Here is a 14749-nt window from a genome sequence, read left to right as displayed (position 1 = left end):
AGTCAATTAGATACATTAAATTGAAAATTCTAGTAATAATGACAACATAGACTTTGATTGGTTGTGTGTTTTGTCTTATCTGTCTATCCTGCCCAGCAGTAGGTACAATACATCAGATTGATAATTGTAGCAAGCCCGATTACATGATGGTCTAAACTTGTATTTCTATTAACCTTGGATTATAGCCTCTATTGGTTATATACATTCCTTTTCTGGCATTCCCTCCTCTACAGATAGTTCATAACACTTGGTAATTCCTTCTGAACCAATGTAGAATACGTCAAGTCCTGAAGAGGAAGTCTGAAGAGCCTTTTTAAAATTTTCGACACTTTATTGCCGGGATTAATTGAATAAATTCAGTCTTGTTTCATAAAAACTCCTTGACATTAATGTTCCATTCATGATCGCATTAATCTCAAGGTCGACCGATCCAATAGAGATTCAAGGACCTCAAGCTGAAAAATTAATAAGTGATAAGGCACCAAATTTCTTGGAGTTGTGTAATCTTTTTGTAAATAAATTTCTCTTTTTACTAATTGAAATAAATTACTTTCCATATCATCGTTATCATCGTTTTGAATCATTAAAATATCAGCTTCAAAAGAGTAACAGATAAAAGTTGCATATCTTTTGGTGTGAAATATAGTTATTTCATGATGTTGCCTTATCCCACATATTTAAAGTAAACAAATAAAAAACTTTACAACATTCTTCAGTTTAGATAGGATGTCATTTTGATTCATTTTAACTTTTTTTCGAACTTTCCATGACCCAAGCCGTTTTATTTTTCCAGTGGTCTTGAAAAGGAACCAATCTTTTTGTAAATGTTATTTGTATATACTTACAACTTCTGTCTTTTCAGCATTCATTTCAAGGCCAGAGCTTAAAGAGTATGTTTTCAAGATTTGTGTCATATTTTTAATAGATTTTAAAGTTAGAAGTGGAGTACCAGTAAAAATTAAAGTCAAGTCATCTACATAACAGAAGTATATTGAAATAGAAGTTGAAGATTTAAAACCAATGATTTTTTTTTTTTATCTTGGTGGATATCTTATATTAAAAGGTCGATGCATAAAATAAAAAGTGTTGCAGAAGAAGGGTCTCCTTGGCGATAGCCTCTTTTATTATGATAGAAGCATTTTCGAATTTCATTTTGGAAACACGTTCTAGTTCTGGATAGGATAACGCCAACCATTTGAAAAATATAGTCTTCAAAACCCTTTCTGTAAAGGCTCTGGATTATATACAGGGTTGATATTATCAAGTGGTACATTTTCTTATTTTCAATCTGGAATGACATTGGTCAAAATCACGGAGGAGGACAACAGGATATCTTATCTCTGAACAAAGCAAGCTGAGACAGTTGGAAAGAGCAAACAAGATTCTAAATTTTTCAAGGGCAACAAAAATTCGGCCCAAGTTTTGATCTTTTCTGATTAAAAAATTTTGACCGTTGAAACCACTTTCTAATAGAGAGAACAGCCGCTACATCACCCTCGAGCATCCAGACAATGTCTTAGATTCAGTGAGACATGTCTTCAGAACAATCAAGCAAGCCGGAACCATTTTCTTGGAAGTTGCGGAGTCTGCCCTCCCATTTTTGTAAAGAAGAAGGAGTGGCTCAATCGAGATGCTTACATCGAACGTCTGGATAATAAAGTGCTACCTTGGACCAGAGAAAAGTTCAGGGATAACTTTGTTTGACTCCAGACAGAGCTCCATGTTATCGTAGTGCTAAGACCTAGGTCTTCCTGAGAGACAACTTTCCGGACTTTTGGGACCTAAGCATGTGGCCGCCCTCCAGACGCGATATCCTCGAACTACTCTATCTAGACACGTCTGGAGGAGAGAGTGTGTGCTACTACTCACAAGTGTATCCAGTCTCTAAAAGCTTCAATCAAGAAGGAGTGGACCAAGCTCGAGTCTGATTAAATAGTGAAGGTTTGTAAGAGTTTTAGACCTCGTATTGAAGTAATTATTAGAGCTGAGGACTCACATATTAAATCAGGTTGTGCCAAACACTATTTTCAGAGGGTTTTGTTGAATAAATTTCCTCACAAAACCTCTCTTTTACATTTTACTCTTGAAAAATTGAAAAAAAATAAAATTGAATTTCCTATGAAAAAGTGTCAATGCCTTTATGGTCAGATTGTTGTGTTTCTATCACCCTCTATGACTTCAAAGATTATTTTAAGAAACCTTTGAATAGAACCATATTTATACGGGAGGATACAGGCCTAGAAAATTTTTCTTAGAAGAAAGTATGCATGTAATTCCAAATTTGGTTGCAACCATGCAATAATTGAGCTAAGAGCTTTTTTTAGCTGTAGGATAAGTGTTTTGCGTGCGTATAGTTGAATATTTAGTGACTTTAAGCTTGACATTAAAATCCCCTGCTATTATAGTAGGACTGCTTGATATTATGGACAAGTGTTTGGAACTTAAAAAATCAGGATCATCATTGTAATGACGATTTATTCCTATAATAAAATAAGTTATTTCGGCGTTATATACATCAAGGAAACTGAAAGACTCTTATAATGAAATATTTTTCTTAGAGTAAACGTTGCAGAGTTGACTTAAGAAGAAAAGAACTTCAGTATTGAAGGAGCAGTGGATGGAGGATGAGAACTCTTACTGTTCCTCACTTGGGCTTTCAGTGGATTATTCAGGCTTTTTATGGAACTCATTAGTTCTTATAGCAGTATATGATTATTCCGTATAAGATTTGAAGGAATTTATGTATTTTTGAGAATAGAGGCAATGATTCACGAGATCAGAAGTCAATATCACAAACCTTGATGTGAAAGGGCATCTGCACAATGAACGATCCTTCCATTAAAGAAGATGAGATCCACCGAGTGAGGGCACAGAGACGAGATCCCTTGAACCAAACATGAAAAGAGGATCAGAAAGCGTGTGGCTAGGATATCCAAATGGAAAAATAGGAACTCCTTGGGAGAATTGATAGATGCAGATCCAATTAATTGCAATCCAGGCGAAGGGATAATTTTTTTATGGCACTTGACTGAAACAATTAATTATATTCAATATTGCACTAAGGTAAGCAACAGTAAACTATAGTCTTTATTAGAGGGAGATGTTATCACAACAATAATTAATAAATAATGAATAAAAAATCAAAAAAGACAAGCAACAACTGTTTTCCTATTCTAATCTCAAAAAAGTAATTTATTTGACCAAATTTATTTAGCTCTTTGGAGGAGTCAGGAAAGCCCGAGCGTAAGACACTCAGGAGATGGATGAACTAAAAAGAGAGCACGCGATTACTAGAAAATTATATATGGAGGAAAGACTCCTACTCAGACGAAAAGGAAGAATATCCAAAGTAGATTCCAGGATGTTGAAAAATGGCGGGGAAAAAAATGACCAAATTTGGCACCAAAAACCTCCAATGAACACTTATGAATTCACTGTTTTAAATATATAATTTTTCAATTGATTATAGTCAATCTCTAACGGCACTAATAGATTTATATATGTACCGTTGAAGACACACGCGTCTTCACACAAGTAATAACACATAAAATATACAGAGTCGGGATTTTAAATTCAGAAAACTTAAGGATAATATATTCAACAGTTTATTTCCCATAATTAATTCAGCAATTCACTAATCTTTTGCTCTTACATTGTGGCGTCCACTGTAAAGTATATTGCTCAAAGCAACCACCTTCAGCACCAAGTTCATCACAGCCTCTAACCTGGCACAGGCCTTGATGAAGAACTCCTTTTCATTTCTTCGAGAATGGAAGCCCACAAGGAGTTAAAAGTATTCTATACACGTTAATTGAACTATCTCTCTCAAAAAGCACTACACGTAGTAGTCAAAGGGATTCAAACCCAGCGAGCTAGTTAGGAAGTCATATTTCCTTTCTCCAATATAAACTTTAGGTCTTAAAATGTTAGTTTTTATGGAATAAATCTGTTTACTATTCACCGATTTGGACAAACTGCACCAACTTAACATTCTAGCATGACACCGGATCTGTTAAGATAATCTCTCTATATATCTATGGTGTTATTTATATCCTTGGGGGTGCACCTAGCACAAAGGCACAAAATAATAGCAGCACGGTGTTCGTATTCGGAGGACATCTCAAGGATTTTGTGTTTTTTCCTCATACAATTTTGTCAATTAAATCTGATGAGCACACTTTCCATAACGTAAAACTCAGGATTACCAAGATATTGAGGTTTAAACTTGTTCGGGATTTAAAATCCCACCCGGTTTATATATAGATATTTTACAGAAAAATCATCCAAAGTTTTTAAATCCCAACTGCTCCAAACTGATGTAATTATCTGGCCCAGTTTAATTAATTATTATACCGACATATAGAGACACAAAAAACAATCAAAAAAGAAATAAATATTTGCTATGTATTTACACTAAAAAATTACATTAAAGTGTTTGAAAAACAATATCTAATTATTATTACATACTTCCAATGTAAAAATGATCCATTGAACGCGAAGGAATGAATATTCTTTCAATTTATTCACTATCAAAAATCACTACAAACACAAGAGTAAATTACTTATTGTTAATAATCCGATGGAAATAGCGAATAAGTTTCAAAATTCTTTTTAATAAAAATGTTCTTACATTTTTTTTCCAAGGTGTGTAAAAGGAAAAAAAGAGAGTTATTGGAAATATTGCAACATACAAAATTCTACGGGAAATTTTCTTCTAATTATAGAAAGTACTGAGCTTGCATTTCTTGGAGAAAAAGTGACTCAACTTATAAAGAATAAATCAATTTTTGGAATTTTGATTTTTAGGATGTGGGAACTTTTAAAAGGTCATTCATAAAAACAGAAAATAACTATTGAAAACATATATTTATCATATCATACAGGGCAACCATTATTATTTACTCATTTTAACACAAAAAGTATTGATGACCATGGCAGGACCCTGGGTGAATTAGGAAACAAGTTTGTTAACTATCAATAGAAACAAATCGAACACTTCTAGTCAATGTATCCGCCCTCAGAATTGATGGTTAAGTCTAGGCGGTGGCGGAAGCTGCTGCAGATCCTCTAGATGTACTTGGCGCTCATGGAGGCTCGTCTCCTGCATACCTTGGACTCCATGTGCACCTAGAGGGAATAGTCTAGGGGGTTGAGGTCCGGCATCTCCGGCGGCCAGAAGTACTTTGCCCAGAGGTGCATGTTGGCCTGCCGCCACTCTTGGGTTTTTTTTTATGTGTAGGCAGGTCTTCATCTTGTTGGAATACCTAGGGAGAATTGTCAAGGATGGATATGATCCATGGCAGAAATTTGGTTTCCAGTATTTTGACGTACTCATCAGCCTTCAACCTGTATCTTAAAGGGAGCCACACAGGATTCATGGCCTTCCCATTGTATGTAACTAGGCGTAGCATCATTACTGAGGCAGGATGTTTGGGGGTGTAAACATATCGGTGCTCCTCTTCTGCATCTCCAAATGTCACTGAACGATCATTCGGTCTGTTGAGAACAAGGTCAATAGTAAAGGTATTCTCATCAAAAAAGATCACAATGAGTCCACAGGTTCATCAAAGGTGGTTCATGATCTTTTTTGTAGCCTCCAAACTGACTTTTCTCTGCTGTTCTGCGTTTTTTGGAGACCTGGAAACCGCAGATGGGGACTTGTTCATTTTCCTGGCCATGTCAACAATTGAGGAAATTGGTTTTTTCTCGAAGGTCGACTTCAGGCGGTTGACGGACACGGAGGGTTTCCTACCTGCTCCTGAAGAGTGTCTGAGGTCCTCTCCGACCTTCAACTGCATGGAGACATTTTAAATGTCTTCCTTGAGGCTCCAGTCTGCTCTCCGATGGCCTTCTGTAACAATTCCGTGCGGAAGAGTGTTGTGGTCTCAATCCTCTTCTCGTACTGTGTGCTCATGGTGGCGATTAGGAAAATATTTTTCTTAGCAATCGACAGCTAATTATGTGCTCTACAAGACTGCTCATCGGGACATTGTAAAAAAAAATTCTCTTTGAACTCTCAAAAATTACATAATAGATATGAGTAAATAAATAATAACGGTTGCCCACTATTATAAAGGGTTTTTCATTAACAGCACTCACATTTTTTTTTTTTAATAAAACGAAAACGGTTTGAGATATCGACGATTTCTTTATTTGCCGTTAAAATATGTACATTCAAGTTAATTTATGAATGAAATTCGGTGTTGTTTGAATGACCACCACGTGCACGTTTTAAGAAGTCCAATCGTTGAACCCAATTTTCGACTACTTTTCCACATAAATTGACTGAAACTGCAGCAATTTCCCGTTGAATATTTGTTCTGAGCTCTTCTAACGTCAACGGATTATTGGTGTAGACCAGGACTTTTACGTGACCCCAAAGAAAATAGTCTAGAGGCGTTAAATCGCACGACCTATCAAATGTGAGTGTCCCTATTGAAAAACCCTTTATATATCTCAGCTATTCCTTGGTTTATGTTGAATTTGATATTTTCAGTACACTTTTGCTATTTTGAATGTAGAAGATTATTCTTTGAAGAAATAATATTTTTTTCTCTATGCAGAACAGGTAGCTGATGTTAACAAGGGTCCTAATTCAACAATACTGTAAGTCTTGCTCCGGCCTTCTCCTCACATTCTCTAAAAAGCCCATGCCAAAAGTAGACAAAACATACTCCTTAACAGAAAAAGAATATTTTTAATAAAACTGAAAAAGTGACACTTAGTGCTTGGTATTTTGGAGCAATTGAAAAGTTAAAACTAGTGGATAAAAGAATAAAACGAACGATAAAATTTACAGGTAGGCAATAATGGGTAGAGTTGACATTTTTGAAAGGGGAAAAAAAGAGGACGAGAAGAAGGCGGCAGCCAAACATATGGTACTTCTGAATTAACGTTCCTTACATCGGCTCCCTGTTATATGATCCGGGGGAAAATGATAAACATTATAAACCTTCTACATTTAAAATAGCACTATTGCGGAGAAAATATTGTAATTACATTTAAATTATATTATATTATACATTTTTAAAACAGTTTAACCTAAAGATAGGTGAGAATGCTCACTTCAGAGGAAGAAGTTACCACCACGTCGACCGATTAAATACTGAACTAAAAAGAAGAAAAAACACACACAACAACCGTTTTTCCTTTTCTATTTTTTTTTTTTTTTTTTTTTTGGGGGCGGGGGCTAGTAAAATGTCAACTCTAATCATGGGAAAAAGAGGTAGGAAAGGATAGAAATTCATTTATGTTAATGGATATATTTTTATTTACTAACTCGTCAAGAGAGGCCCTATGGTCGTCTTTGTCTTGAACATAACAAGCTATGTCTGTTTAGTGACCATTAACACTTAAAGCAGATTCATCTATGTACAATATGTGCAACAGCTGGGTGGGAATTGCAGAGACACGCTTAATACAGTTTTTTAATGTCCCATTTATTCACGCTTAATATAGTTTTTTTATGTTATGGAATTCATCCGTGGCAACTGTATATGACAGGATAAATGACGTGACCATTAGACCAAGTTTGACTGTATATATATTAGGACTTACCGTAATGACAAAAGTTGGGAATTTAGTAGTGCCGGATATTTCTTATTTTGCATTTTATTCCTCTAATCAAGAAAAAAACCATCAAACGTCCAAAAAAAATGGTCCTTTATGGACGTGTTTTGATTAGAAAATCTGTAAAATGACAAAAAAAAATGAAATTTGGATGTTGTATCCTTAAAATTATCGATATAAATCAAGTTACAGGATTTTTATGTCATTAAGTATTATAGATGAAACATATATTTTGCAACAATATATTTCCAATCTACCCCTAACTTGTCTCATGGTATGAGTATTTTAGTTCCAAACATTTTGCCAAAAATAAATATTATCTTTGGTACTGCGTATTACGCACATTCATTTTGATGTTTCTTTTAATTTTTATTACTAAAATCTCATTTATTTGATACCAAGTGTCTAATATTATCAAATATACTATCATTGTTCCTTTATGGCAAATAAAACAACATATTTTACCAATTTATAATTTTAGACTACGAAAACTGTCAAATAAACTCTTAAAAATACAACTTTTCATTTATTTTTCCTTAATTTCTGGAGTTGATTTGTTTTTATTTAAGCAAATTTTGATAATATTCTATCAGTTGTATATTTTTCATGTATTATTAATATTTAATTCCTTTTTTTTCGATAAAAATAATCAGTTGACTTTTAGGAATGACTACTGTTATAAAAGGCTCAGTGGCAATGTTCCAATCCTGGATATTAATGATTGAAGTCTCATCCTAATTGAGGTTTGGTGAACAGTATGGCAGTACACTAATATATCTCGAGGAAGAATTTAGAATAGTACTTGTGAAGATGATAATGCAATAATTGAGTATTCTTTAGAAGGTCAATTTATATTAATGGTTTAATTTATGACTATTACTAATTGATAAGTACTCTGTAGGACACATAAACGTAGGAGAGGAGATTCCGTGTTTCAAATTTTGCTCAAAATATTAGGATCTAGCATTTTTTCTATTTAATTTATATCCCCCTTTTTCCAAAAAATAATTTTTTAAATTTTTTGGTGACCTTTTTTTTTTAGAAAGGTCAAATATTGCCCGAATATTGGTTACTTTTCTCTAAATTTGGAAGGGGCTAATTACCCGTACATACCAATTTATTTATTGATAGTTTTCCCTCATTGGAAGTGGATAAGTTGCCACCCTCCTCTGCTTTCCCGTCTCCTACGTTTATGGTGGCGCATTATGAGGGAAGTTATTTTTTAAGAGTGCGATGAGAAAGTTATAGTGTTACTAGAGATGGTTTTTTTGTAGAGAAAAATCACCGTTTCGAGATTAATAAAAGGAAAAACGATTGCTACTTGTTTTCCTATACCTCCACAACAAAGTCGAACGAGCGTTATGTTTTTACATCCGTTTGATTGTTTTTTAGTCAGCAGGATTACGTCAAATTTTGATCAAACTTGGTATGAATTTTATATATTGTCTCTGTAAGAGGCCATTAAATTTTTTGAAAATGTCAAGGTTAAGGTAACACAAAACGTAAAAAATGCATACTTGACCATAACTTTTGAAGAAATTGAGATATATCACTAAATTTGATTTTTGGAGGAGGTTTTCCGCTCTATTGAGTGATCATTATAGTTTCTTTTTTATTCGTTCTTAAATAGATGGCTATGTTGTTAACATTTCCTTTGAAAGAAGAATCATCCACTATCTTTGGTGTAAACTGTTTTAAAAATGCATAATAAAATAAATATATATTTAAATATCATTGCAATATTTTCGATGTACTAATGCTATTTTAAATGTGGCAGCTTCTCCTCCTTATAGCAGTCATTCATTTTCTCACCCCAAAATCATATTACAGGCAGCTGATATTAACAAGGGCCTTAATTCGGGAGTACCATATGTTTCGCTGCCGCCTTCTTCTCGTCCTCTCCAAAAAAAAACACATCCCAAGCTACTACTGAAAGAAATCAACAATGAAATGGTAGCATCTATTAATAGTTATAATTTTTTTATTAAACATAATGAAACGTACAAATTGTAGCTTGAACAATCTCCTTGTAAAAGTTCGAACTTGTACACAACATATTTGCATAATAAATGTGTACTAATTATTACATATATTTAACTTTAAGTCTTGAAGAATGATGAAAGCCAAGGTTATGAATCAAAAGATTGCAAATCTTAACATTCAATGATAACATGAATTAAAAACACATAATATACATATTGTACAGACAATCATGCCGTAATTTGATTACGCCCATGAATTCATGAAGAGTAAAAGAATGTATTATTATTATTTAATATCTTTGAAATTTCAACTAATTGACCGTAGGAAAGTTAAATATTTGAAATGATGTAAGAGAGTTCGTCATCTTACTCAATGCTCATAAGTAGGCATATAAAAATTGACGAAATCCTTGTGGACATACATTTAAAAAAAAGTATTCGTTTTTCGAAAAAAAATGTTTAAGTTATTTTTGTGGAAAAAATTTCAAAAATCCTCAGCTGTTGACAAAAAAAAATGGAAAAAAATTTAAAAAATTCCATTTTTTCGGAGAAAAATTTAAAAAATCCAAAGATTTTCACAGAAAATAAAAATTTTTGGGAAAAAAATTGAAAAAATTATTTTCAAATATTAAATTTTTTGAAAATAAATTTCAAAAATTTAATTTCTTCGGAAAAAAATTAAATTTTAAATATTAAATTTTTCGAAAATAAATTTCTAATATTAAATATTCTAGTAAAAAGCAAAAATTCCTTAATTTGGAGGGGCTGACACCTTGTAGACGCCCCTGTATTCTATAAACAAAACAATTATTGATTGAGTGAATAAGGTATTATACAAATCAATACAATTTTGAAAGAAAATATTACACAATTTCGTTTGTAAACACTTCTTTCTCCAGGTATGTTTGTGGCATGCAACTTATAAGTTATAAGTGAATTTGATTACAAGGAACCAATTCATGCAGAGTGAAACCCCGATTATTTTATAACTTACGAGTTCCAATGACTGGTCATGAAAAAAAATAATTAGTACAAAATATTTTTTAATAATAAATATCTCATGATATGAACTACTAATTAGTCCATTAATGTCATGTTATCTTTGCAAAAAAAAAAAAAATGTTTCAACCGAGAAAGACAATATAATTATGTACACAATATCTTGAACAAGATAAAAGCTGTTACTAACGTTAGGAATTCTACTGACATCTTCATGAAAGATTGAAATAAGGAGGAGACAGCAAAGTGATTATTCTTAATTGAAAAATCATGTAATAAGCAGTGTTCGGTAATATTACTTCTCTGAGTAATAAGTTACTTATTAGTTATTACTCTGTGTAAATGTAATTTCGTTATGTCTCTTATTACTTTAAATCAAGAATAATAACATTACTGTACTTTAGATTACATAAATTTAGATATTTCCTAAAGAGATACACAATGTCAATGCTACAATCAATTCGCTAAGTTTCTGAAATTTAATAATGATTATGTGGATATTTGTAAATTAATATACAGCCCTACCCATCATAAACTAATGTCTACTCAGGGGCGTCCTTAGAGGGAGGGATGGAACCCTTTAATTGCTAACTTATGTATCCGTTGCGTTGAATACAAAAAAAATATTCTGATGTAGTTCTTGTTTCTCCTTGTTTTCTGTATTAGTATTATTAAAAATCATTTATTCTTTTTATTCGGGATCCTATAAATACTCAATAAAAAAGGAATTTTGATTTATACAGTTAATAATGGATTCAATGAGTAATGAATAAATGATTGAAATCCTTACCTTGAGCAAAATTCCCAAATAATTTAGACAAAGAGTTTGAATACCTGAGCCGAATACGTTGCAAGACTTGATGTGTTTTTTCACCGAAGGAAGAAGTATTTATAGACCAATCATAATAAATTGATCCAGCAACAAGAGATCAGATATTTGGAGCTTTATTATTTACAGCACTACATAGTTTGAAATCATTTTCATGCCATACATTGACAAAAAACACTCATTTGGTCGACATGGAATGTATTTCTTATCTTTTGAGAGACAGGATTTCAACAATTGTCAAGGATAACAAAACTTCGGTAAGTTTAATGGGTATCACTCAACCTATTAATCAATAGAATTTTGTATACATGCGCACTTTTGTATATTACTGCACTATCATAAAAATGGGTATTTAATTGAATGATATAGGCACCTGATCCACATAATTAAATATTATAATATATCATCATGGAAGATAGTTAACTAATGTATCTATACCTCGTTGACATCATACAAATGATTAACAACAGGTAGGTTTTTTTTCTATTCGAAACATATTTAGAGTAGAAATTAAACCAAACTGTGAAAATTTATTTACGTCTAATTACAAAAATTATATCAGTGTAGGGATATAAAATGGTCGAGTGATATATGGCTATGGAAATAATCAATTAATATAATTATGTTCAACTGTTATATAATTTTTATTCATTTTAATAATAATAGTATTGGATCGGTCTATAAAAAGACTGCAGTTCTATCAGTTCACCCCTAATAAAATTTGCCAGTCCTAGGACTGGTCCTTATGGGTCTTATATGGTAACTATAGCAGGTGAAATAACGTAATGAATAATTACGTCATTCCAGTTGTTTATATTCAAATTTTTAGGGGGCTTCAGAAACTCTTTTGTTGGGCGGGAAGGAGCTCTCCAAAAGGGGCTAGTGACGGCCCTGGCTATCATTAATTATTTTTTTCGTTTTTATATTCTTCATTCATGGACAAGAGTTAAGAAAATAAAGAGATAGCTACGAAGATGGAATGGTAAAAAAGATCAAACCTGTAAAAAAAAAGACTGATTAGGAAATCTATTCTAGAACCGATCCAACAATTATTAGTAATTACTATTGATAAATTAAACAAAAAGTATATTCTATTTAGATGGAGATAAATTTAATTGTACATACATAATTTTTAATCATTTATGAAGGTTGATTTTAGAACATATATTAGGTAGAATCATATCTTACTATATTTCAATCATGTATGTTCATGATCATTGATCAACAGAATAACTTTTTAAGTAAGATATAAAATGGATGAAGCCTGTATATGGTCCCCCTGCCTACACCAATATCATGGAAAAGAAAAAGAAAATAAACAAAAACAAATGAAAGAAAGGAAAAACTGAGTGCGACGGTGTCGGTATGAGTTCCAACGAAATTGTGGAGAAATCCTGGGATTTATCCCTCTATGAGCTTCACCGTACTCCCCAAGAAGCCATCACAGACAACACGGAGATAGCTGTGTCCGCCCTAAGCCTCAAAAGTGAGCTGACTTGTCCCATTTGCCTTGATATGTTGAGGTAAGTCAGTCGTTGCGGCATTCAGTTGAATGAAGAATCTGTGCTGGCTCTTCAAGATCATTTAGTTCATTTTTTATATATATTTCATTTTTTAGCTCGACAATGACGACAAAGGAGTGTTTACATCGATTTTGTGCGGATTGCATCGTGACAGCGCTAAGATCAGGGAACAAGGAGTGTCCAACCTGTCGAAAAAAGCTGGTTTCTAAAAGAAGTCTTCGTCCAGACCCGAATTTCGATCAACTCGTTGAAAAAATCTTTCCAAATCGAGAGGAGTATGAGGCTCAGCAAGAGTCCATTTTAGAAACTCTCAGCAAGTCTCGTAGTGCCAATTTCATAACAAGTATTACAGACGGAATTAAAGCTCAAATGGCCCATGCAAAGGCTTTAAATAGAAAGAAAAATTTCAATGATGATTTACCACCTAACTCTGGGTCAGAAAACACGCCTATTGGTGCAGAACGGCAGCAATCCTCTCATTTATCCGATGATCCGAATGCCAAAAAAAAGAAAAAACCCAAAACGACGGATTCAGATGAATCCAACTCCCAAAAAGAAATTGAAATCGTTTTCAAACCCCATCCAGAAGTAGATAAAAGTATTGCTTCCAAGGAGAGCTCCATTCGCTACATCAAAACGACTTCAAAAGCTCTTGTTGAACATTTGTGCAAGTATCTCGCTATGAGGATTTCGCTAGATATCCCAGATGCGGATCAGCAGTCAAATAACGTGAGTGATCTCATTATACATATGTGTACTGGACAAGGGGCGTATCAGCCTTTGACAGGTACGTTTTCTTTGGCGGAAGTGAATGAAAAATACTGGAAAGTAAATAAACCTATGGAAATGTTTTATTCTTTTAAGCAATTTTAAAAATGAATTTGGAATGACCACTGAATTTTATTTATTTATTAAATGAATGAATGACTTATAGATTGTATTGTCAAAGATTAATTATTAATATTATTATCCTGAGAAATAGTTATAGGCACTACATTTTTGATTTATTTTATTTTATTTGGATACATTTGTTTGTACTTAAGTATTCATTGTTTCAAATTCCTATGAATTAAATTCAATCATCATAGAGTGAAATGTCCCTCAAAATAAAATATATTTGGACTCTAGCTACACAGTGTGATTTATCTATATGGACTTCTGATATTGGATTCTCAACTAATGTGCTATAAATTAATACTGTGCATCCATCTTTTTTGTGTACTTACATATTATTTATCTCTTAAATGAATTGGTACTTTATGTCTTCCCAATTTATTGCTTATCATCTTAAGTAAGAAAATATAAGTACCTAAAGCATTACTTTAATCAAATGAATATTAAGTAACTTAATGACCTAAAATCATTATTGTTCTACTTATATATGATTCATCTGCCATTTATCGATCCTATATATACATGTTATAAAAATAGATTGTCATATTACAGAATATTTATTTGTAAAATTGGTTTATTACAATCTCGCGGATGTGAAATAAATTACATAAATAAAAATAATTCAGAATATTTATTTTCAATATATTCATTAATTTGTCAGGTAAGCCGTATTTAAATAGTATGACTCTTCCCACTTAGTTTTTTAATCATGACTCTTGTTCAAATTAAATGTTAATACACCTGGATCCTTACAATTATGACATGGGATCATGTCATTTTTAGAAAATACATTTCTTCTTCTTTTTCTCAAATGTATTTTCTTTGTTTGATTAACATATTTAGTCTCAAGTCAAATATGAGTATCAAATTCTCAAGGAAATCAAGTTTAATTCAAATCACTAAGACTTAAAAAAGCAAACTGAGTCTTTACGAATAGATTTTACCCATTTGAG

At 32.5% G+C, this 14749-nt stretch overlaps 2 protein-coding genes across 10 annotated transcripts in view; one reads left to right on the top strand and one right to left on the bottom strand.

Moving 5' to 3' along the window:
- The window catches only part of LOC121128949 (trehalase), a 41730-nt gene extending 30069 nt beyond the window's left edge, over positions 1–11661 (bottom strand). For 2 of the 9 annotated variants that reach the window (XM_071893454.1, XM_071893461.1), the window contains exon 1: positions 11341–11639. Coding sequence is in view for 2 of the 9 variants with exons in the window: in XM_071893453.1 (XP_071749554.1) it covers positions 4468–4489 (22 nt within the window). In the remaining 7 variants the exon portion in view is untranslated. Of the gene's footprint in view, positions 1–2797; positions 3030–4467; positions 4627–9086; positions 9259–9323; positions 9499–11340 lie in introns of those variants that run through there. The other 7 variants (XM_071893453.1, XM_071893460.1, XM_071893459.1 and 4 more) reach the window with 6 other exon arrangements.
- A 278-nt stretch (positions 11662–11939) lies between these two features.
- Positions 11940–14414, top strand: Sce (E3 ubiquitin-protein ligase Sce). Its single transcript, XM_040725666.2, has 2 exons — positions 11940–12902; positions 12998–14414. Exons 1-2 carry the CDS (start codon positions 12745–12747, stop codon positions 13773–13775), a joined length of 936 nt encoding a protein of 311 aa, XP_040581600.1. The 5' UTR covers positions 11940–12744; the 3' UTR covers positions 13776–14414.
- The last annotated feature ends 335 nt before the right edge of the window (positions 14415–14749 follow it).

This window comes from Lepeophtheirus salmonis, chromosome 14 (assembly GCF_016086655.4).
Source record: "Lepeophtheirus salmonis chromosome 14, UVic_Lsal_1.4, whole genome shotgun sequence".
Classification (NCBI taxonomy): domain Eukaryota; kingdom Metazoa; phylum Arthropoda; class Copepoda; order Siphonostomatoida; family Caligidae; genus Lepeophtheirus; species Lepeophtheirus salmonis.
The sequence above is the reverse complement of the archived record's forward strand: the minus strand, read 5'-3'. Positions and strand labels throughout refer to the sequence as shown.